The 26,606-nt window shown below is 35.1% G+C and overlaps 1 protein-coding gene across 18 annotated transcripts in view; it reads left to right on the top strand.

Annotated features, from left to right (window-relative positions):
• Positions 1-26,606, top strand: part of ADGRL3 (adhesion G protein-coupled receptor L3) — a 497,188-nt gene that overhangs the window by 162,228 nt on the left and 308,354 nt on the right. For 17 of the 18 annotated variants that reach the window (XM_047091224.1, XM_047091225.1, XM_047091226.1 and 14 more), the window contains one exon: positions 1,733-1,842. The exons of the other annotated variant lie outside the window; for it this stretch is intronic. In XM_047091224.1, the coding sequence (XP_046947180.1) occupies positions 1,733-1,842 (110 nt within the window). The remainder of the gene's footprint in view (positions 1-1,732; positions 1,843-26,606) is intronic. 18 annotated transcript variants of the gene reach the window in all.

The raw sequence follows: 26,606 nt of genomic DNA on the forward strand, positions 1-26,606 counted from the left end.
CTTTCATTATTAACTATTACTACTTCAAATGCAATCCCGATGATAACTTTCTTTAACAAATTACAGAAATAACTAAGTTTATATAGCTGCTCCTTTTATAAACATCTGAGATAGATTTATGAGTTTTTTTCCAGGTGTGATATGAAAATTGTATGCCTTAACTGCAAAGAAACATGTATTTTGACTTTGAGACATCTCCTTCCAAAAGATTTTCTTTGTAAAAGGGAAGTACTCCAATTTTTTAAAGTCTGAGTGCACTAAAATGGCAAGGTGTCTCCTTGCCTCTTATGTGTGAGGCCAGCCACATTTACATTACCATTATTACAAGTTCTCTGGTAATCATCCTTAGACATTAAATCTACACAGGAGAACATTAGGGACATGTTGTTCCTCAGGATTAACTATCATACTAAATTGCATAAAAAGTGTAGAATATTGGCTTTTATTAATCTTCCACTGAAAGCACAGAATATATTTTTCACCTTACAACATTCACTAATAAATCAATTTTAATTTAGGTACTAAGAAAAATCCTCACTAAGGCCAACAAATGGTAGCCTCAAGCAAACCCAAGGTATTTTCACAGTAAATCAGAATGAGTTCTTCCTTCGGTGCTCCCTTATTCCGCCAGTATGCAAACAATGATTCAGAAGTATTGGTCATTTCATAGAATAAAGCATATCTTCAAGTATATATAACAGAAAATTCTAGCCATGAGGTAGTATATTTCTGAGATGAATAAACAAGAACATATGACAGGATAACTGTAGAATGCCTCATCCTGTACACTTAGTGACAATATAATAGTTGGAAAACATTATTTTTCTATAGAAAAATGTACCTATCAATAAATTATTGAACGTAGACAATTTCTGAGTAAAATTTACCTTAGCAAAGCCACTCCAAATCAAAGAATCAATTTCATTATATGTATACTTACCCATGATTAAATCTGGGTAGCCCAGATTTGTTTAGCCGAGTTGCCACAAAGGATGCCTAGTGTATATTTCTATTTTCGTAGTGGTTTTTGATTATTCTCTTTGGGGACTCAAAGTTATTTTAAGTTATAGGATATTGGTATTTGTGAACAGCCATCTGTGAGGTTACTGTAATTATTTGGCCAAACACAAGGAACATGAGAATCAGTTCATAGAAATGGCTTTACTTATGGTGTTAGTAATATATTAATGGATATAAATTAAATTTTAAGAGATTTTTATACTCAAATATTAAATTTTTATTGATTTAGGTTTGGCCAAAGCATTTCCACATTATATTTTGACTGCCTTTAAAATGGATGTCATGATAATCATTGAATGTATTTTACAAATTTCTGATAAAACTCTGTGGTTATATTTTTTCAATTTTTTTTAACAACGACAGTGAGTGATTCCTACCAAACAGTTATTTGTATTCACGTTGGTGCCGTCCTAAGAACCAGTTAGTGTTGCTTAAGCAGTATTTAATTTCTAACTCAAAGTTGCACTGTGTTCACTGAAAAATCAAATTCGTTAGTATGAGTAAACTGAATGAGTTGATTTTTATTTCTAGGTTTGTTTTTTTTTCTTGAGTATACTACAGATATTTCCTTCCAAAGTCTAAAACTCTAAATTGAGCAAAACCATACTTAAATTTTTATAACAAGAAGCAAAATAAATTCAGCACTGGTATTAATCATGATTTCACTTCCCATACGTTTATTATTTCTTCTTTTTTATTTTTTTGATTTCAGGTGCAATAACAGAACACAGTGCGCAGTGGTGGCAGGTCCTGATGTTTTTCCAGACCCGTGTCCAGGAACCTATAAATACCTTGAAGTGCAGTATGAATGTGTCCCTTACAGTATGTATATTCCTGTACTTTTCTTGTGAAAAGGCATTAAGCATTGTTTTGCGTGCATTGACCAAATATTCTCTATGAAAGTGTAAGAAGTATTACATACATTTTTTTAAGGACTTAAGTTTTCAGGATCATAAATCCTCCCACCATTGGAAGAATTAGATGTTGCCTGAATGATCCTGAAGTATTCATTTTGACTATACATTTCTGTATATCCATACTTATTCTAAACCTTTTCTTAATGCAAGAATATAAAACGTTTAGAAAAGTGTTAAGAGAAAAAAAAGGAGACTGCCTCCCTCTAGGTCTGAGCAAACAAGCAATGAAAATGAATAATATCTTGCATATTATATTATATAAGTATTATATATATAATATAATATATGGCTGTCTATATGATATAATATATATTATTATACTTACATTAGTAGTATAGAAATTGATAAATTTTGAACTTTGTAGAAGTTGTATTATCTAATCTATAAGTGCTGTCAACATTTGGAGGACTAGAAATATATTCATCCAGAAGGAATAAACTGAAAAGATATTACAAAAGTTACATGAGCTAAAACACTCTTCAGAATTTATCTTTTGCAGCCTCAAGAAGTTTGTCTTTGCAGCTTTTAAGTCAGATATGGTATATGCCAACAACATCATTTTTTTTCTTCAGGAGTAATGAAGGATCAAACAATCAAAACTGGAACATTTTTTTCTGACTTTCCACCCAAAGGAAGAATCACCATTTAATAAAAATATTTTAGATCTGGCAGTTAATTGTTCATGGGATTCTTTAGTAAAGATCGCCTAGGAAATCCTACATTCTCATATTAGATAATCAGTTCATCCACAAAGTTCAAAACACCTGGGATCACAAGTAAATCCCAGGTTCCAACTTCCTTTGACATCTCAGAAGGAAAGTACCTGAGGATCAACAAGTTTGTTGTGCTAAGAGATAGTTGTCAGCTTGCTGCATTTCTGCTCATTTAAGAAGCAACACATTACTCCTAAGGTGTAAGTGTGCATAATCCAATAATAGAGAGCAAATTGGCCAGCAAGAAATGAATTGAAATTTTAAAATAATAATGAAAGCAATCAAGAGAGAATTTCATTTTTGCTTTATTTTTAGTGTGATTGATTAGAGAAAGTTTATCTAGTGATGTTTTATAAGCTAATTTTCCTTGTTATGAAAACAGCATGAGTGCATAGGTTTCTTGAAATCTCAACTGAATTTATGCTTTGTATATATTGTTATCTCTAGGGACCCTTCTATGAAAGTATAAAGCTCTTCCTGACTAGTTATTGTTCATTAGGGAAATTTTTAAAAAGAACATTTGTAGTCCTCTTTGGAACTTTGACAATTATATTTGGATTATATACTAAGATCTTTGTGAATTATATAGAATAGCTGTTTCCAAAGGCATTTTATAAAAATATACCATAAGGAATACCTCATTTTTAAAGACAGTTTGAGGAAACTTTCAATCATATTTTTGAAACGTGAAAGCTGAAGTAGAAACTGTCAAGCTAGATTTTTTCACAATTTTTAAATATTAAAGAATTTCACAGCTGTCTCTTCAATTTTCTGTATTTCTTCAGAATTTCTTTGAGGATAGTTCCTCCAAAATCCTCTGCCAAACTTATCTTGAAAAATCATTACTTAAACCATTTCAATATAAATAAGAATTTGTTCATATGCTTTTGCATAGAAGGAGTGTGGTTTACTACACATTTCCCTTCTCTCTTATAAATCTTCAGAGATAAACAATTTGATTCCTGAATATCCTATTTAGGTTTCTGATAATCCTAAAAATTTACTGGTTGTCTAGTAAGGATGTGTATTAATATATTTTTCTGATTGTTTCATTAAATAAGAATTATAAACTTAGGTGCAGCCACTCGCCAGTTTATATACTGGGTTGATTTATACGGTGTAACATGATTGTGTTTGTTTAAATTATCTTCAGTTAAAAATGTAATGTACAAATGGGAATTTACTTAGTAAATTTAAAATGATTTCATAGGAAAAAATGCAAAAGAATATATAAACCGTGAAATAAAGTATAGTGACTTATTTGAAAGGGAGGTTTATTTAGTAGAAAAACGACCAGAGATCAGGGAGCGTGCGTTCAGAATATGGTCTGGTTACTTAACAAAAAGCATTAGTCCTTCAGCTGAGAAGCTATTAAAATTTTCTCGATCTCATCTTGTAGACCTATTCCCTGATCTGTAGTAAGTTGTGATTTAGACCAACCCTAAGCTCTTTTTTCTTATCTGTAGCCTAAAATACACAGACTTTTTCAATGTTGTAAAAAAAAAAATCACTTACTTAAAATAGCTACCATTTTTTGGCACTTACTACATCTCATTTACCACATGGGTTAAATATTTACATACATTATTTTATTAAGTTCTCACAATATCCTCCTCCCTGTTTGGTATGAGTATTGCTATTCTGAAGAAGAAACTGAAGCACAATAGGATAAGCTAATGTTTCATGTAAAACAAAGAATAGCTGGATAATGACTGAGCCAAGAGTGGAGCCTGTCTCAAGTACCTGTTCTTAAGGACTCAGCTTTGGTTCTCCCCATAGAGTTTCCCATTGATAGTTTCATGAGTTATTTAATCTCATTCAGTATTTAACCATTATAATTGTTATCAGTACAGCAGTGGCACACGATGAAAACAAATGCTTCAAGAGCCTAGAGTTTTTTTGTTAGTCCTTTTGCTACTTACTTTTAAGAGGTTTTAATGCCTTTCTTCAAGCCGCTGAATCACTGCAAACTTCCATTTCCTCAAACACCTAACAAAGCATAATGGCAAAAACTAGTTTGTGCTGTTAAAATGCCACCCACAATTTGGAATGAGGCTCTTATCTAAGTAGAACCTTAAGAAGAAGTTATTTAAACCACTTGTATGATAAGAGAAATCCTAGTACTTAATATGCTTATTGAAATATCCCTAATGTATGATTAGAAGGTAAACTTCAGATGTAGGATTCATTATTCGTATTTTAAAACTTTCTACTTGAACAACTGAATAAACAAATTATGGTAGGTTCTATTTGTTATACAATTCATTAATATCCATTTTCATTTTTAATTTAAGACAAAAAACTTCACTGTATATAAGTGATGCATTTGGTATTTATGAATGTTTTCTTAATATTAACCCATGGGAAAAATGTTAGTATTGGTATTTTCTTTTTTTATATATGTCCTGTGTGTGTGTTCCCATGGTAATATTGATTTTAAGATGATATTTCCCCATGGAAAAACATAGAAAGAATGAAAATATAGAAACAAATATAGGAAAAATTATGTGGGAAAGTGTATAAATATTAATGATATATAAGCATATTATAGGTAATATAGATAAAAATTCAGCAAAATTCCTTATATCACACAAGAAACGTGGAGTTAAAATATCTAAAGTGAGCTTGCAATAAATTTTGCACAGAGTTTTAGGAGTCAGTAAATAGGTATATGGTTAAACAATGACAGTTCTAGAAGAACCTTAACCTGAATCAAATGGTATGACTTTTTTCTTTTTTTTATTTCTTTCTTTCTTTTTTTTTGTTTTTGTTTTTTTTAGATGCTGATGGGAAAGAAAATGAGAAAAAAATAGTGATTATAAACAATTTTGTGAGGCCACTTTCTTAGAGTGTCTTGTCAACTTTTCTGAATCACTAAAGTTATATTTAATTTTTTCTAAATCTCAATTTCTCCCTCCAGTCTGTATTTTCTTATTTCGGCTCACAGATACCCTGTTTGTCACCAAATTTGGGACAGATGAAATCAATACTTTTCTCTGTTCTTGCACACCTTAGTTCCAGTGTGACTTTTACAGCTTTTGCATTTTCTTTTGAGGTTTTTCTTTCTTAGTGATTTTTTTTTCTTCTCCTGGGAGATGACCCAGATATTCCAGAGGTTAAACCTCTGCATTTACCCGGATCACACTTTTGCTCTCCACCCCCCTTCTTGCCTCACTTCCATCCCTTTTGGCCTGATTGGGGATGGAAATTGTGGCATCTTCCAGTAGAGTTACCCTTGTTTAGCAGGTTTACAGGGAAGATTTGTGTTAGGGAGAAAACAATAAAACAACTAACCACCTACGTAGGGTATTTTTTCTGAACAAAGAATCTTTACTTTGTATCCTGCTGACAATTTGTCTTTCTTCCAAGGCATACAATTTCACGCACATTACACTCACAAAGTGCTTGTCTTCTCTCACAAGCCAGCTTTTCTCTTCAGTTCTTTGTCTCTTCCTTTTAGGAATACAAAGCACTTATTAGTTATTCTAGCAATCTTCTCTCGTGGTGGATTTTCTTAGGAAATGGGGGGAGGAGGAAGTACACGATTTGGAGAGCTATTAGAAATGAGTGTTTGATTAAACCAATCATGTTATAGCACTTGCAGGCTTTCTCACCATACACATTAGCCATCTGAAGAGTTATTTGTGATCGTCTATGGAAAGACAAGCAAAATGTATCTTGTTGGAAAATCAGTATTTACAAATAATTTCATAATCTGTTAGTTTCATCTCTTTTACTGTAAGAAAAAGTGCTGTACTTTTCTTCAGCATTTGAAACAGACCAATTCTTCAATTATAAATAACTAAATATATTTTTGCAACTAATGGTCAAATCAGTTCCTTTTTAATATATGCATTCTTTGATTCTTATTATGTGAAAAATACAGATTTTAAAGATCATGTGCAGAGGGGCACCTAGGTGGCTCAGTCAGTTAAGCACCTGACTCATGATTTCAGCTCAGGTCATATCTCAAAATTTGTGGGTTCTTGCACCACATTGGGCTCTGAGGCTGAAAGCATGGAGCCTAATTAGGATTTTCTCTCTCTCTCCCTCTCTCTCTCTCTTTCTCTGCCCCTTTCTTACTTGCATGTTCTCTCTCCTGCTCTCAAAAATGAATAAAGTTTTAAAAAAGTTTTAAAACTCATGTGCTGAAATTAACCCATATGTTTAATTTTTAAGATATCACAGAAATGTCAAGATATAATTTGAATAACAATGCTTCACCACCTTGTTGAGTTTCTGGCCTATAGGAGACATTCAAGAAATATGTATTAAATGATTGAAGAAAAAAGAAAATTTAGTCAAAATGGCTCCTTCTATTTATTGCTCTAATGGTAAATTCAAGAAACTCTTATCTACAGAAAATACCTTATTAGTTCAGAGGGAAGATCTATGTTAAAAATATAGATTATATGAATTTTAGTTCTTCCAAATTGGTGATTGTATTCCTCAAGAATGCTAATAGCAACCCATTTGTTTTTCACATTATTCTTCTCTATGCCTCCATGCAACATAGCAAGTATTGTCCCGTTAATATTATTCCATCTGTAAGAGCAGTTATCTAAATTCTCTTTTTTAGAATGATATTTGTAACAAAAGCAACCAAATTCTTCCTTTCTTTTTCACCTTTTGCTCCCCCCCCCAGTTTATTTCTTTCTCTTTCAAATAGTTTTTCTTTATTTCACAATATCTTGTACCTAACAGATAATCCATAAATTGTGTGCTGATAGTTAATTTAAGTTCTGCTTGTATGCCTAAAGTATTATATACCTATAAAAATTGCCCTCGTTGGTACAAAACAAGAAACTTAGATGGACTGTACTTTCTTGGAGGTCCTAATCCTAAACTCTCTCATACCTCTGTCTATCTGCTCATATGTTTATGGAAATTATTCTCAACTAAATGATGTCATTTGCTTTGAAGACCTCCCACTTATCTGTCGTCACTCAACATCTGTGATATACCTGGCATTGCTGCATATTAGCATAGAAAGCTCTGAAAAAAGATTCTGCGCTCAAAGAATTTAGTCCGGTGGGGCTCAAGGTCCCCAAAGTTACAATGTCATTAGTTCAGCAAAGCAAAGGAGCATTTCACATTAGCAGTGTACAGAGAGGGCATGCCCTTCCCATAGCGGCTAGTATGGGATGGGGATGGGTATCTTCCGGGAAGGTTTTCTAGAGGAGATGACCCTTGAGCTGAGTCTTAAAGGATGAGTAGACTCCAGTGAGAAGGACAGTCGTTTGTTTCTTTGTTTGTTTTAATTTTTTTTAACATTTATTTATTTTTGACCCAGAGAGACAGGGCATGAGCGGGGTAGGGGCAGAGAGAGAAGGAGACACAGAATCTGAAGCGGGCTCCAGGCCCTGAGCTGTCAGCACAGAGCCTGACACGGGGCTCAAACTCACAGACTGTGAGATCATGACCTGAGCCAAAGTCGGACGTTCAACCGACTGAGCCGCCCAGGCGCCCCGACAGTCGTTTTTAGCAGATGGGACAATGTAAGATAAGAAACTGTATGGTGAATGTAAAACCAAAAGTGTTTGGTGTTTTCATAAAATGCAGAACATAACAGTGACAGGAGATGAACCTGTCAATTGACAGGTGGAAATCATGACCTCTGTGTATGCTGTGATCCCTGTGAGACCTAATACTTATTGCAGTGTGGATCACAGAAAAGACAGTAAAACTATTTCTGAAGGCAATTAACTGATATGTTAATAAGACATGCTTGCAAATCTTTAAAAAAACAGTTTTGACTGGTTTAAGTTAAAAAAAACTTTGGGGGGTGGTGGGGGATACAAAGTAGCAGTTCCAGAATCAGGTAACAACCAGGTCCAGAAAAATAAGATCCCGTGAGCCACAGAACAAGAACTGGTGGAGAGTCTCTTAAGGGCTCTGTTATGTTCAGATGAATTAGTTCCAAAAATGTTTCATCAGGTGTAATTCCTGTAGTGATCTAGGTTGGGACATTAAGACTGCATGACATCTAGTATCAAGGTGGTGTTTTCATACAAAGACAGTGGGGCTGGAAAAGAGCCTAAATGTGATCAGGAGGACCAGATCCCTCCGTAGAATCGGGTGCAAACCTGTCCTGTAGTGGCTCTGGGCCAGCTTCAGCCTGCAGAGGGATTCCATAAGCCTCTCAAACCCCGGAAAGACAGATTTAACATAAAGTCTGGAGCAATACTGGACCTGCATTTCCTTGGGCAATGATAGACTGAAGCTGGCTGGGGGCTGCTCCCTCTTAAATAAGGGGCAGTTGGGTGACTCAGTTGATTAAGTGTCGGACTTTGGCCCAGGTCACGATCTCATGGTCTATGAGTTCGAGCCCCATGTTGGGCTCTGTGCCAACAGCTCAGAGCCTGGAGTTTGCTTCCGATTCTGGGCCTCCCTCTCTCTCCCTGCCATGCTCTGTCTCTCAAAAATAATAAATGCTAAAAATTTTTTAAACATAAATAGGGTCTGTTCTTCTCTATTTGTTGTATTATCCAGCATTTATTGTATTTTACGTGGTTCACTATAATCACTTAAAATGTCTCCTGGCTTCTGAAGATACTTAAATTTTGTAACTCTTGTTCTAGAGTTTGGATATTTCTGAAGATACTTAAATTTTGCAACTCTTATTCTAGAGTTTGGATATAATCAGTGCTAATACATGTAAAAGCACTCTAAATTGTTACTATATTTCTTAATTTTCAAAAGATAGTAAGTTCTTATACCAAGAATAATTCTACCAACAGAAGGTTTTTGGTGCCCAATATGGGTTCGTCCTTATGTTAGGTGCTGGGGAAAAATAGATTTCGGCCCTGTGAAGCTGGCAGGCTTGGGGGATAAGGCAAATAAATAACACATGAATCAGTACATACACTCATCAAAGATAGCAATAAAATGCAAGAAGAAAATAAACATGACTGTATGATAGAGAGCAGTGAAAGGACCAGCTTATTATGTAAGGTGTGGTAACAGACTTCTATGAAAGACCTGAAGAATGGGGATAGGACAATCAGACAAAGAGCCTGGGAAAGAACTTCCAATGCAGGGAGAGCAGCAGCAATGAAGACTGGCAGGTGGGGAAGAGGTCAGGCAGCTCTCATACCTGATAGAAAGTCGGTGTGACCACAGTCCAGTCAAGATGGAGGCCAGTGACTTGGAGAGCTACAAGCCTGCAATTAATATTGTTAATAACATTGCTAGTGAAACAGAAATTTCTTTGAAGATTCTAGGATTTATTAAGAATCAAAGTATGTTTGCTGAATGAAATTAAATAAACTGGCATTCTCTTTAAAGTATATATTGTGAAACATATTGCATGATTCTACAGTAACATAAAGGTAAACTTTCATCAAATAAGCCAAATGTCACATGGCATCAATACCGAGGTAAGCTTTGTATATAGTTATAGTAGATTAATAATATGTAAATGTATGCTTAGATGCTGATTTTAAGGGACCAAGATAAATTGAGGGTATTAAAGAATTAATTGCAATGCCAGAATTAGGAAAAGATTTGGTTTAGGAAGTACAATGTTATATAGACATAAATAAACTTTGAGAGGTTAGCTTAAGTATGTTCATTTGCTTTATTTGAAATAGTAAAATTGTAGAGCTTGTGCACTTAAACTTAATTCAAAGAAATTTTTATAAGCTGCTCTAATTGAATTGCATAAACATGTAGGATTAAAAAAGACATGGAATATAGCATTTTGTTTTTATTTTTTGTTTTTATTTTTTTTTTATTTAAAAAAAATTTTTTTTTTCAACGTTTATTTATTTTGGGGACAGAGAGAGACAGAGCACGAACGGGGGAGGGGCAGAGAGAGAGGGAGACCCAGAATCGGAAACAGGCTCCAGGCTCTGAGCCATCAGCCCAGAGCCCGACGCGGGGCTCGAACTCACGGACCGCGAGATCGTGACCTGGCTGAAGTCGGACGCTCAACCGACTGCGCCACCCAGGCGCCCCAATAGCATTTTGTTTTTAAACTATACTGCATATGGGAAGAAAACTAGTGAAAACATGTGAAGGTAAGGCTATTTTCCAAAGTGTTTATTGCTAAAAAGGGTTTGTAGCAAACATCATGATGTATTTTACCTGTGGAGTTAGTTGTCCAGGTATTTTTTTTCTAAATACATGTAAAATCAAAAATACTATAAAAGCACCTAGTTATTTTTTTTTGTATTTTAATCATTAATTTTATGAAGCTAGAAAAATTGAATAAATTGGTTTGAAAGTATTTCATTCAAATATTATAATTTCAACACAATATCTCATTAAAATGCTAAAGTGTTGATGCTCCTGGGTGGCTCAGTCTGTTAAGTCTCTGACTCTTGATCTCAGCTTGGGTCTTGATGTTAGGGTCATGAGGTCAAGTCCCACATTGGGCTTCGTGCTTGGCCTGGAGCCCACTTAAATTAAAACAAAAATAATAAAGTGATAAAGGGAAAATATATGTAAATTTTAATAGTTGAGAAACTTCTCAAATGGTAGGATATCACAGTTCCTATGAATGCTGTAAACATTTTTAATTGCTTAATAATTTTTTAAAAAGCCCAAAGACTTTTTAACAATTAAATTCTTATATAGCAGACTCAATAATGATGCCACCCCAAAAATCTATATCCTCATCCCTAGAACCTGTGAATATTTACCTTAAATGACAAAAGGGGCATTGTAGAGGTGATTAGATTAACAATCTTGAGTTAGGGAGATTATATTAGATTATCCCAAGTAGATTGACTGTAATCACAAATGTCCTTATAAGAAGGAGCAATGTTAGAAGTAGGGATATATGACAACAGAAGCAGAGTGAAGTACATGAAGATACAGAAAGGGGTCACTAATCAAGTAATGCAGGTGGTCTCTGTGAAGCTGGAGAGAACAAGGAAATAATTTTTCCCCTAGAGCCTCCAGGACGAACGTAATTCTGCTACCCTCTTTTTTTTTAAGTTTATTTATTAATTTTGAGAGACAGATCATGAGGTGGGGAGAGGCAGAGAGAGAGAAAGAGAGAGAGAGAGAGAGAGAGAGAGAGAGAGAATCTGAAGCAGGCTCCATGCTGTCAGTGCAGAGTCCGAGGTGGTGCTCAAACTCACGAACTGTGAGATCGTGACCTGAGTAGAAACCAAGAGTCAGATGCTTTAACTGGCTGAGCCACCCAGGTGCCCCTCTGCCACCCTCTTAATTGTAGCCCTTAAGACCCACACCGGACTTCTGATGTAAGTGTTTGAAACTACTACTACATTTGTGGTAATTTGTTACAACAGCAGTAGGATACCAATAAAACTTATTATAATATTATCTTTTCCCTAAAATTATTAAATTGTTTTTTTAATTGTTGTTTACTTAGGATGTGGACTAACAAAGACATAGTTTTTCTTTCTAAGTAAAGATTATCGTATTTTTCTCATTTTTTTAAATTTTTTTAATGTTTATTTTTGACAGAGAGAGAGAGAGAGAGAGAGAGTGGGTAAGGGGGAGAGAGAGAGAGAGAGAGAGAGAGAGGGAGAGAGGGGGAGAGGGAGACAGAGGATCTGAAGCAGACTCTACACTGACAGCAGAGAGTCCAATGCAGGGCTCAAACTCACAAATCATGACATCATGACCTAAGCCAAAGTTGAATGCTTAACTGATTGAGTCACCCAGGTGCCCCTCTCATGATACTTTTAAAGAAAACCATTTAAACTTTCTGTAATAGACTTGCTAGATGTAGGATATGCAGCATGTCATTATAGATAGAAATCATGTTACTTCTTTGTATAAATGTATCAAACCCTAGGCAATCCCATGTCAAGTTGGTATTTAGTATAATTAATTTTGCTATATTACACATATCTACTATTTATGTGAGGCAGCAAAAAAAATGAATTCAGTAAATAAGGAGTTGATTGTGAATATATGAACTACATAAATAGTATGAATAAATGTAGTGAGTTTCCATGTAAATTTTCTTGTATCTTTAAAGAGGAATTTCTCGCAATAACTGACTTATAATACTTGAATTAAACCCATATATATGGCCTTCCAAGTCTGTTCTGTATGTATTAATATAATTTAGTTTTACCAACATTTAATGAAAACCTAGTTATCTTCAAAATATTGCACAGTGTTCAAATGCCTCCAATAATAATGCCTCCAAATATGAATGGTTCCTAACTTCTAAGAACCCATAATCTCCTCATCGTTCTGTCCTCCTTCAAGTAATCACATCAATGTAGAATCAAAGACTGGGAAGGAAACTCAATACCATTTAGTTTTTATTAATATGTATTATAAACATATTATCTTCTTTCTATGATTATTGCTTTTCAGCTTCAATTAGAACAGAAACCAGGGCAGAATAGAATAGTAAGTGATACGGAAGAAAAAGAAGTGGCTGTTTCTAAGTGCATCTCTATGGCAAAGACATATTACCTCTGCTCTTTATCAGTTCCTACCACATTTTCCCTGTCTTCGCATTACCAAGTTCTCTGAAGCATTGGAGAATATAACATAGTGGTTAAGAATGAGAGCCTTAGAATTTACGTTCTGATTTTGTCAATCACTAGCTATGTCCTAATGACGTTGTTTTACTGCTCTGTGAACAAAACCCTTCACAGAGAAAATAGGGATGATAATCAACTTACAGAGTTTCTGTGAAACTTAAAATTAAAATGAAATATATGTTAAAAGCTTTGTACAGTGACAGCCACATTAGAAATGCCCAGTATATCGTAGCTATTCAGTTTAATATGCCTGTTGCCTCTCAGCCATTTTCAAAGTCTTTTGACAATCAGTACCATCATGCACTGCGGCTTGAAATTATTTAATGCTGTTAACTTATCCCAGGATTTGGGGAGCCCCAGGCATTGTAGAGTTACATCTTTCTCTAGTTCTTTGGACTACTGGTATAATTTTCCCGGACTTCTGTCTTAATTCTCCATTTTTCGTTTCAGATCACCTCTGGATTTTGAGTCCTTCTCAGAGCTCGATCAGGGCATCTGGCATATGATTTAGATTTTAAACCAGTTCTTTCTTATGGGGATATTCTTTTTAATCCCAAAGTGATAACTAAGACCTGCCAAGCAACTTTTCTGAATCCACATTCAGCCCACTGGGTTTCTGTGAGTTCTTTTATCACCTAAATTTCAGGCTCTGCACCTCTTTGGATTTGACTGCTGGTACTGGCAATTGCATAAATCACACCAAGCTTGCCGTGGAGTTTGGGCATAGTATCTTTTATTTTCATACTTTTATCATTGGTGTTAGCTTTTACTACCAATTAATTTATCTCCAGCCCTATTTCTTCTCATAGACAGCAAGAGGTAAGGATGTATCGGGGTGCCTGGGTGGCGCAGTCGGTTAAGCGTCCGACTTCAGCCAGGTCACGATCTCGCGGTCCGTGAGTTCGAGCCCCGCGTCGGGCTCTGGGCTGATGGCTCGGAGCCTGGAGCCTGTTTCCGATTCTGTGTCTCCCTCTCTCTCTGCCCCTCCCCTGCTCGTGCTCTGTCTCTCTCTGTCCCAAAAATAAATAAACGTTGAAAAAAAAATTTTAAAAAAAGAGGTAAGGATGTATCAATGTACTCAAATGTGTCCAGATGGCTCCTGACTACATTCATTTATTTCATTCAACAAATATTGGTTGAGCCTCTATTATATGAGTCTTCACATACTGTCTCTAGGTAATAACAGTGGAATTCAATTTTAAAGCAATCTAAACCCATCTTTAATTTTTTTTTTTTTTTATGGGTGAAGAAACAGACTCAGAATAAGTAAAATAATCAATGTTTACGTAGTTACAACTTACTGGCTCTTGATTGTCAGTCAAGTTCTTTTTCCATCATGCTACTCTATTTTTTTTTTTATTTCAGGTAGTCTTTCTGTAGCTTAGAGATGGAAGGAGTGAGTAAGCTTACCTTCAAAAATATAAATGATCTAAATATATCATTTTTAAATGAAATTTGGCAGTCTAACCCAGTTCCTCATTTTAATTCAAATTCTTCCAGAAAATTTTTAGAATTCACAATGGTCCTAATGTGGCTGCTTGATTATTTGGTTTTTGTTTGCCTTCAATATAGCCCATAACTAACACAATTAATGATGGCATGCTGAGATATCAAAAAATCCAACTTTCTCCATATTATAAAAGGATAGTCTTTTCTGTGGAAGGAGCTAGATTTGAAGCTGCATGGCATTCCTCATAAATTTATTTCAAAATCACCTCCAGAAAGCCCCTGAGTAAACATTTTTAGAGAAGGTTGGCTGTCCAGTTTGCTTTAATGTTCGCTATATACCAAATAACTACACACTAACCATTTGCTTTTTGAAAGCCTTCAAATAGGCATCCAAATTTGTGTGACAAATGTTTTCTTGTCTTAGTTTTTAGAACAGTTTGAAATAAGTTCAGTGCTCCGTAATAGTGAAATTTCATAGATGTCAAAAACTATCTACAGTTAAATGCACACACACACACACACACACACACACACACACACACATACAGCTAATGGGATTATAGAAGAATTAATCTCTCCCCAAAAACCAGAACATAAGGTTTCCTTTACTATTATTTTCCTTGACTTATTGTTCCCTTTCCTGTTCTCCTGACCTTTTAGAGAACTCATTGAGTTAAGTTCATCAAGATAACAGGAAAGTCTCAGGAGGGAGATCATATTCAACTTTGTTGGAAACAAAATGCATTTATTCCTACAACAATGAATCCATTTTATTTCTTCTGGATTCATTCTGATTGCCCAAGTGCCAGTAGAACTGGTAACTGCCTACTTGTCTGTATCAAAGTATAATAGAAGGCGTTTTTTTTTTTTTTATGGCAGTATTTTGGTCTTATTCTAATCTTTTATTTACCAAGAGATACCTAATAAAGCATAATTAAAAAAAAAACTTCCAGGTAAAAGAATATTATTGGGTATATTTACAAGGCAGAGCTCTAAGAATTCCCCATCCCTTCTTTTTTTTTTTTTTTTTTTTTTTTTTTTTTTTTTGGGACAGAGAGAGACAGAGCATGAATGGGGGAGGGGCAGAGAGAGAGGGAGACACAGAATCGGAAACAGGCTCCAGGCTCTGAGCCATCAGCCCAGAGCCTGACGCGGGGCTCGAACTCACGGACCGCGAGATCGTGACCTGGCTGAAGTCGGACGCTTAACCGACTGTGCCACCCAGGCGCCCCTCCCCATCCCTTCTTTATCATGAACTCTCTAATACTCATATTAAATGGGTTCAAATACCAAGCTTGAATCTCCTAAATTATGAATAACTGGCCTGCAGCAGATGACTTGTTTTACTCTTTTTAAGAATGAGTGGTAAGTGTAAAGCAAGAAACATATGTTATTCTGTGAAGCAAGAAACATATGTTATTCTTTGTCTTTAGGACTCAGCAATCCTCATTTATCAATATTTGCCCCTCAATTTGTGAGGAGCCCTGATTCTAATATAAAATCCAAGAGTTTATGATGAGTTATATTAGTTGATTGGATACCAGCTGCTGCTCCTTGTGAGAATAAGATGATATTTTCTAAAATGATGAAATACCTTATCTTTATCCCTAGGTAGTATCTTGACCAGTAGGAGCTGTTCACTAAAAATCCTACTTACCATAGGTTCTAACTGTTGAAAGTCCGGAGTTGATAGGAACTAACATGGGAAGACCATGATTGTCATTTTATTTAACTTACATAGTGGAAGGCCAGGACTTATTTTTAATTCTATGTTGGATATTAGGGTGAAGAGTCTAATTATTTACTAGACATCTCCAAATGAATCTAATGCTTTTGAAATGTGATTTATATCTTCAGTCCAAACCCTTCAAGGTTACTTTTACTTAAAATAAGTGATATACACAGTAGAATTAAAATAGAGTGAAACGTTGGATTGTGAGTAATTTGGTCTACAAGTGTTCTGCGAGATGACATTTCTAATAAATTTTAACTTGATAAACGAGCAATGTCTTGCAATACGAGTAGTACGTGATGCAGAATGTCACATGATCACAACTGAGCCAATGGTTATTGAAATTTGTTTTGGTATACAAGTGCTTTGGATTACAAGCATGTTTCTGGAATGAATTATGCTTGCCAACCAAGGTTTCACTGTAGTTTCCAGCACACAATTAGCACTTAATAGGAGTTTGCTATTGTTATTTTAATGTCTTCCCTACCATATAGATATTTAGCTTATTGTTGAAAACACTGTGCCATAAAACTCTGAATACCAAGATATAAAAAATATTGTACCCTCCCAATATGAGCTTTTGAGATTATCTGGGTGTGTTTTTAAGAGTTAAAATTCTGACATTGACTAGTATTCATCTATCTTTGAATCCTTTTAGTAGATTATAGACTTGTACAGAGACTCTGATCTAATTTTATATTAGTGGTGGTTGCTAGGTAACTCTCTGATGCAAATTAATCATTAAACATTTAGCAGCTCATTCCTGATTGGAGTGGAAACAGGAATGACTTAGAGGCTGACAACCCAGGAAACAACTGATTGAAAAAAGAATATATTGAGGTGTTTAATAAAAACAGACTATAACTCCTCAACTTAATTTCTTCCTCTTTGTCATAATCAAAAAGGAAAGAAAAATTTCGAAAGAAAAATAAGAGCTTTTTTTCTGATAGTAGATACGGTTCACTGAGCTAGTACCAAGTGTCAATATTACATTAAATACTTTGTGTAAAATATCATTTTTTCCTCACAGCAATTTGTTTATTTAGGTGGTACAATTCCCATTTAAAAATAAGAGTGTGGGGTGAGTTGCCTGTATGGGTCAGTTGGTTGAGCATCCCACTTTGATTCAGGTCATGATCTCACAGTTCATGAAGCTCTCTGCTGTCAGTGTGGAGCCCACTTTGGATCCTCTGTCTCCCTCTCTCTCTGTCCCTACCCTGTTCACTCGCACATGCTCTCTGTCTGTCTGTCTGTCTCTCTCTGCTTCAAAAATAAACATTTAAAAATAATTAAAAAAAAATAAAAATAAGGGTGGTACCTCAGTGGCTCAGCTGGTTAAGCGTTAAGTATTTTACTTCCCTCTATTCTGGTGCCTAAGAATTAGGCTTGTGCTTGACTTTAAATGACTTTTCATCAAGAAGTAAGAATCACTGTTTGGAACCTAGCGTTAGAACAAGTAGGGAGAAAAACTGCAGTTGGTGAGTGGAATGGTCGTTATCGCTTACTCTGTAAGTCTTGTCCTGAATTGGATATTATTTATAATATTCTGTTGCTGTTAATAGTTGAGATTTTGCACTAGTTTTCTAGTGTTACTATATTGAAATACCACAAACATGGTGGCTTAAAACAACACAGGTTTATTCTCTTACAGGTACAGAGGTCAGAAGTCTAAAATCAGGGTACTGACAGGGCTGCTTTTCTTCTGGAGGTGGCAGGGGAAGACCTGTTGCCTTGTCTTTTCCATCTTCCAAAACCTACTGGCATTTGATGACACGTGGCCTCTTCTTTCATCTTCAGAGCACATTGCTCCAACCTGTACTTCTGTCCTCACATCTCTTTGACATTGACTCTCTTGCCTCCCTCGCATAAGGACCCTTGTGATTAGATTGGGCCTGCCTGAGTGATTCAGGATCCTCTCATCTCAAATCTTTAAATTAATCACATTTGAAAAAAACCAAACCATGTTTCTGCCTCGAAAGTTAAAACATTCACAGGTTCTGAGGATTAGGGTGTGGACATCGGGTGCGGAGAACATAATTCAGACCACCACAAGTTTGTTTTAGTTAAGTACAGATGTTTATTTTTAAAACTTTAATTCGGTACAGAACACATGTGAAACTCTTTTTTTGACCTACAGTGTTGTATTAATTCCAGGTGTACAATACAGTGATGCAGCCATTCCATACAACACCTGGTGCTCTTCACAAGTGCACTCCTTAATCGCTATTACCTATCTCACCCATACTCCCACTTCTCCCTTCCCTCTGGTAACCATCAGTTTGTTCTCTATAATTAAGAGTCTGTTTCTTGGTTTCTTTCTCTATTTTTTCCCTTTGCTCATTTGTTTTTTTTTTCTTAAATTCCACACGTGAGTGAAATCATACGGTCTTTGTCTTTCTCTGATTGGCTTACTTAGCATTATACTCTCTGGATCCATCCATTTTGTTGCAAATGGCAAATTTTTATTCTTTTTTATGGCTGAATAATATTCTATATATATCAATATAGGTACCTATATACATATATAGATATATAGATATTACTTATTCTTTATCCATCCATTCATCGATAGATGGACACTTGGGCTACTTCCATATCTTGCCTATTGTAAAATAATGCTGCTATGGGGGCAGGTGGGTGACTCAATTGAGCATCCAACTCTTGATTTTGGCTCAGGTCATGATACCAGGGTCATGGGATAAAACCCCACCCACCTCTGCCTCAGACTCTGTGCTGAGGATGGAGCCTGCTTGAGAGATTCTCTCTCTCTCTCTCCCTCTGCCCCTCCCCCTTGCTTGTGGACTCTCTTTCCCTCCCTAAAATAAAAAAAATAAATAAATAAAGAATAAAATTATCCTCCTATAAACATAGGGGTGCATGTATCCTTTTGAATTAGTGTTTTTGTATTGGTTGGGTAAATATCCAGTAGTGCAATTGCTGGATCACAGGGTAGTTCTATTTTTAACTTTTTGAGGAACCTCCATACTGTGTCCCATAGTGGTTGCACCAGTTTGCATTCTCACCAATAATGCACAAGAGTTCCTTTTTCTCCACATCCTCATCAACACTTGCTGTTTCTTGTGTTGTTGGTTTTAGCCATTCTGACAAATGTGAGGTGATACCTCATTGTGGTTTTTGTTTGCATTTCCCTGATGGTAAGTGATGATGAAAATCTTTTCATGTGTCTGTTGGCCATCTGCATGCCATTCTTGGAGAAATGTCTGTTTTCTGTTTCTCAATAATCAAGTGTACCTGATTATCAAGTATCAGTGATCACAGAATACTCATATAATATCTAGGAGGAAGTGGACTTGGGCAGTCCATGCTGATTTCAGACTGGTGGATAAAATTGAAGCCAAGCCACTTGTCTTTTGATCCTACAATATTATGCCTTTTTGTCTTTCTGGCTACCTGAATAATAAATAAGCAAATAATGAAAATGCTACAATAACACATATGAAGAAGAAAGTAAAGTTTACTTGAGTTTCGACCACTGGACATAAATTCAACTAATCTTGTAATGACCATTCTTTTAGGCATCACTTCATGCATACATACACACAATGCATTTCAAGGAAGGATAAATATTTATTCGTACGCCCGTGTGTATGTATGTGTGTATACATGTATACACACACCTAGTGTATATTCTTAATAGTTCTCTATATACTCAGATGTCCTTTGGAGACTTTTGCATGAATACTGATTTAAGTAGGTCTGTGTGTGTATATTTACAAAAACAGGATCATGTTATATACATCTTGCTTTTCTCACTATATGATGTCTTATGAAGTTCCCCCTAAGTCAGCTGGAATAATTTTATTTAATTCTTTTTAAGGTCTTTAAGACAGTTCATGGTTTGATGTAGAGAGTGTATTTAGGCATTCCCCTATTGGTGGAAATTATTATTATTATTATTATTATTATTATTATTATTTTTGCTTCTTTATATCATAGGGTGAATAATGTTAAAATCTTTACTAGTAAGGTTATCTTGATGTGCTAGAATCATGTGTTTTATCTTACTTTTCAAATAGTATTGAGATATTTGCCATTTGACACAAGAGAACTTGTCTGCTGACCAGAGTTAATGGTTCAAGCTATAGAGTAAAGCCGAGCGGGATTGAAACCGTGACCTTAACTTCTCCAGCAAAGTGACTGACCCAATACTATTGACAGTTTCTAGCCTTTGCTGATGTTTGAGGCATGTGTTTTATGTAGCTGTACAGTCATTTGATTTGGAGAATTGTCATTATATAAACTGTGGGAGTGCCTCATAACATCTGTCACAGGTAGTGCAGATCACTTAATGAAAACATGTACCAAAGGAGAAGCAAAATAACTTTGAACTACTCAAAAAAAGGAGGGACTGTGACACATATGAACTAATTTCTGTAGTGGCAACAAAGCTGGACATTTTGTTTTTATTTTTTTACCTCAATGACACACTTTAAGCATTTAGTAGCCACCTCCTTGCAGTCTTTTGCCTCCCCGAATTTACTGATAATGTTTTATCAAAAAGTCATCTGAAACTTTCTTTTGGGTCATACTTCATTTTTCACAGAAGTCATCTTTATCTCTGCAGTGGTTGTGACCATGTATCGCCTCCTCCTTTACTAAGTTCTTCCTTGGACTTACATGAAAATATCTTCTACATAATATCTAGGTGCATTCTCTCATTTCTCTTTCTTAGTTCTTTTTGGCATTTCTTTCTTTCCCTCTTCTCTGTACTTTCTTTCTTTCCCCTCTATTTCTCAGACTCCATGTAAAAAACTATAAAATCACAGTACTGGCTGTTGGAGTTTTATATATGTTCTACCTGACCATTGGTCATTCAGTCTTTCTGACTCTCTCATTGATAGTGTCAGTATGTCTTTAAATTTTGAAGAACCCCTCTCCTGTTTGATCTCATGTTACAATTATTGTACTTAGTTGGATTTTTATACTTTGAAGAATTCAATGATTCTGCTCCTTCAATAAACGTGTGGTGGGTAGCTTCAGCGTGTTCCTGACTGGCATGGAAACGTTTGAATTTTTACCACGAATATTATTATTGCTTTGTAATAATCCCTTCATGTCCCTAAACTATTGTATAATGTCATTTTCTGTAAAGCTTCCCCATGTGGAAGTAATTTAGAACTCGGGGGGAAAATGCCAAAATCCATGACCAGAAGTACTTAACGTTAAGGGCAGTTTTTGTTGTTGTTTTCTTCTTAGCTTTGTAGGGCTTAATGTTCTTTGCTTTTATGAAAAGAAAAGCAATAATCGGAAAAATAACACAAAGGATGTCCTTTTGTTTCACACCATTGTATTATCATGCTTTCACTCACTGTTAACACTGTTTATTTAAGTTTCCTACATAAAATAACCAGATTATACTTTTAACTGTCATGTTCACTCTTCTAAAGCTTCGAAGCAAGTGGGTAACTTTAGTCCCACCAAAATTTATTCTGTGTTTTCATATGCGTTTTAGACAAACTGAAGATTTAGCACACTAGAATTGTAACTGGCATGCCTAAAGCTTGTAATGTTAGACCCTTAAACTCAGTATTATTAAATCACCAAGAAGTTTCAAAGTGGTAGAATCAAGATTATGTAAAGTCTGAGATTAAGCTGTCACATCAGAGTAATTTGATTTTAAGTCTGGTTCCACCACCTCCATTAGTAATCACATCCCTGACAGAGACAAAGTTCATCCAATATGAGTTCTCATTGCGGATGAGGTATTGATGTTTTCATGTTACTTTGGTCAGTCAATAAGGTTAAAAGGATAAAGTTTATTTAGTTTTCAACATTGCCTTCTTGAAGTCAAATGTCTATTTAATTAAATTTTCCAATATTTGGCAAGAAAAGACTGGTCGTGTCAGCTTTCTTCAGCTTGATATTAAATAGCATCTTGTGAAATTTGGTAAAGACTATGTACAGTAATATGGAACAGATATACTGTGAGTCTATTTAAGAGAACATTAAGAAGTCCAAATTCTTTGTCAAGGTGGTTAATGATTTCTAATAGTCTCCCAGTGCTGAAAGTTTGAAATATATCTGCAGGTCTTACATATTATATTTATTGTCTAACTGGTTTATGATAATCCGTATACTCTGTTTCTTCAAATATTGGGCATTTTTGTATATGTGTGTATATATTATGTAATTCTCAAAATTATTTCTGAAGCAACTGAAAATGATTTCAAAACAGCATGTCTTCCCTTTTTACTTGTAATCCAGCACCTATCATATAATGATCTCATTTTTTTGCCGTGCCTTATCGAAAAATTTATAGTCACTTTCTTAATATTCTGACTATATGTCTAAAGAAGAAACAATTAGAAATTTAATTTACGAAAAACTTGGTCACATTTGAGGTGTGAATATTCTGTTTACTCAATAAGGTTATGTTTTTGGTTTACTCAAAAAGTTACAAAATTTGCACAATAGTTTAATCTTGTATGCAATTAATATAGGCATCACGCTAAGGAATCATCATAGAACAATGAATACAATGGAAGAGATTCTTGCCCTTAAGATGTTGTCTTTGTAATGTAGCAAATGGTCATTAAATATAGTCAGTAACTACATTTGTAATACATATAACAAAGGAAGGCTCTAGCAAAATGTTTGGTGGTACATTTTTGAGGGTTAAATTTCTTAATTAAATTTATTTCCAAATCAACATCTGACTTTGAATCCACAAAGTCAGGGGACATATCCTATTCCAAGAAGCAGTTGGCCTCCTAGGACAAGATTTTAGCCATCTGAATTTTACCAGTTACCTGCAGGTGATACTTAACCTTCATGGTCATTTTCCTTTCATAAGAAATAGTAGGCCAACTGTGATTTTAATTATCTACTTTCTTTCTTTTTAACCACTGTTATCATGGATTTAAGTGATAATTCATTAATGTAATTATTTAGGGAACTTGTCCGACGAGGTTCTATTTTAATTGTACTTGTAACACATGCTATATTTTTAAATTCCACCTAATACAGAAGAAAAGTTTTCTCGTATACCTTCTATAAATATTTATTAAATGCCTTTGGTATGAATAATAAGTGATATATTCCTCAAGTCCCACGTGGTCAGGAACTATATATTTCTTGTCCATGAGGGGGCATGCAAAATTTCAGTGAACCATCACAGCACCCTGTACAAGAAGCAGAGGTATTTTTAAGAAAACTGTATCACCTGGATTTCTGTCCATTTCTAAATTCTCCAAGAGCTGGCCTAAGAATTGTACCATAGTTTGGTTCTACTTAAGAGACTTTGCTGTGTCTTTGAACTTGAGCCAGTGCCCTCTTTGGAAACCCATAAGGCAGGTACAAAGCTTCTGCTCCAAGTCGTCTTCAGAGGGCCTGTGCTATTACATGGAGCCTCACTTACCTATTCTGAAAGTAGCTTGTTAATTTGTTGTTTGACCACAGAGACATTTCTGCCACATGCAGCCCAGGAGAGATCACTCGACTGTAGCAGAACAGTGTGATCTATATCATTATCTCTCAGGTATGGAGGGATGTTTAGAATAAGTAAATGCTGTTCAAGGTGCTTCCCACAATTGAAAATTAGGATTTGTAGAAGATAGCATTACTCATGTTAGTTTTGTCTGTTGGGTTTCTGACTCTTCCTTTGATATGTTAGTACCCAAACAGTCTTGTTATATGTAGTTATACAGTTTTAATGATTGTAAAACTTATGATTCATTAAAAAAAATCACTTACTGAGCTTGAGTGCTATATGCTAGACATTGGGCGAAAAGCTGAGGCCCAAAGTGAAAAACAGTTGGTCGCTGGCCTTGCAGAGTGGAAAAGAGATTATACTCATTCAAGTTCTTTTGACATTCTCAAATACTTATTTTGAAAATGTTCTTAATTACACATTAAATACATTATATGCATAAGTTTTAGTAGAATGTGAGTTTTTCTTAGGAAAAATGTGTGATGAAGTATGTTCGAGAATCATTTTGGAGAGTGCATCTTCATCCAGTCACAGTGTATTTCGATCTTTGATTCCAGCCCCTGCTTATAAACTGAGATAATTGCATATTACATAGACTTCCAGAAAATCCACTTTAAAATTATATCTTATGTAAATGGCAGAGTATTCTTACGCGATGGGTGGCATTATTTAATCCAGTTAAAATTACTTTCTTTTTTAACTCTGGAGCTTTGACTTAAATTAGTTTATCTTGAGGCTTCAGCATCTCACTTAAACCATTAGTGTGCTTCTTCCTCCAGGGACTCCCATTTATACTTTCCCAATCAGAATGTAATCCTATCATAAATGGTAATAATACTTTCTACTTGGTAACATCTTTCATCCAAATAAGTCTTGAGCACTTCACAATATGACCTTGTTCATGTTTGCATTGTTACATCCGTGAGACATAGCCACAAGCTGAGAAGGAGTCTTTCAGATTTACAGATGGAAAAAGGAGATGAAGGAGAAAAGCTCAGTTTTCCAAAAGTGATTTTAAGACAGCACTCTGATTATAATGTAATGAACATTTACAAATGAGGAAAAAAAACTGGAAGGAGTAAGCTGAATATCAGATGTACTGCAAAAGAGTGTATGATGTTTTGAGAAAAATTTTTTTCTAATCAATTCTAACATTTAATTTTCTTTATCATTTTTTAAGTAATAATTTATTAGCTGGCTACTCTGTGTCCTGTGGTATTATGCACGAAGTGCAGCAGGAAACAAAATATAATCGGGAGAGGTTAGAGAGGAGGACATAGGATTGATTCAGATCCTATAGGTACTGTGAGCTAGAGAACAGGTTTTAGACTTGATTTAAGTTTATTGAAGGGCTTAAAGCAGGCTTGGGATTTAAAAATTTATTCTCAGTCAAATTGTGAAATAGAGGATTTAAGAGTACGAACATAGAAAACCCATTAGGACTTTAATTTCTAACATTGTATACTGGTTGTTGTTGCTTTTATCACTTAACCACATGCTAAATGATTCCTAAACAGATAATAGTCACTTCTAGAAATCTATTCAATTATATAGGAATAAGTAATGTGAAATGTATTGAATTTTCTAATAAAATATGCTATTGCATTCATTCGGGAGCTACTTGAAAATTGCTTAATTTAAAAGAAAGTATTATGGATAAATCATGTTTACAAGAAGTTACAGTCTGATAGGAAAGTGCTCAGATACATGTCATGTGGGCTAGATATGGTATTGTAGGAGTTCTGAAAATAAAACCATTACTTTAGTGAGAAGTGACTCTACCATTGAGAGAGAAAGAGGTTATATATGAATCAATTCATGAAACATACATAAATAAATTCACATATTGTGTCAGTTACTTTCCAGACACTATGGAAAGTGATTTAAGAGGAAATAGGTGACGGGGAGTAAGAGTACAGTTATCTTGATGAGCACTGAGTAGTATATGGAGCTATCAAATTACTACATTATACACCCAAAACTAATATAACAATGTATGTTAACTACACTGGAATTAAAGGGGAAAAGGAACATATAAATGTGAATAAGACAATGTTTCTATATTCAGAGTGCTTATGGTCTATCAAAATAAGTAAGTAATTTCATAAAACACTTGAATTAATAGACATAATGCCCTGAGTGCCACCAAATGGCAATATGAAAGAAGAAATTTAACAGGACTAGAGAACCCAAGGAAAATTTATATTAGAGAATAATAGAATATAAAATACCAAGTTTTGATTGAAGAGAGGACAAATCTTCCTTTTAAATATCAATTTAAAAGAGACAAAAGTATTGCCAGAACACTTTTAGGAAATACTACGTCAGTTACATTCACATGCCTTAGATTTTGGAAAGAATGGGTAGGTGAATGAATCAGTAGATGAGTGCCACAATCTAAATGCTGAGTAATTCCACCTGAGCCAAGGCACCAATGACAGTCACGAAAAGGAATGAGATTGGGGTGAGGTGGAAAGAAATTTTGACAGAAACTAAGTCTTCTTTTTTTTAATTTTTTTAACGTTTATTTATTTTTGAGACAGAGAGAGCATGAACGGGGGAGGGGCAGAGAGAGAGGGAGACACAGAATCAGAAACAGGCTCCAGGCTCTGAGCCATCAGCCCAGAGCCCGACGCGGGGCTCGAACTCACGGACCGTGAGATCGTGACCTGAGCTGAAGTCCCAACGCCTAACCGACTGAGCCACCCAGGTGCCCCAGAAACTAACAAAGTCTTGAATGTGGTAAAAAAGTAAAGAACTGAGTTTTGAGCTGTAGTGATCGTGCAAGTGCTAATACCAATATTTACAATAGGAAATCAAGAAATGTTGATTTGTAGAGTTCAGTGA

The sequence above is a fragment of the Lynx rufus genome, unplaced genomic scaffold (assembly GCF_022079265.1).
Source record: "Lynx rufus isolate CCGP_SWC_20201006 ecotype Redwood Valley unplaced genomic scaffold, mLynRuf1.p SCAF_3, whole genome shotgun sequence".
Lineage (NCBI taxonomy): Eukaryota > Metazoa > Chordata > Mammalia > Carnivora > Felidae > Lynx > Lynx rufus.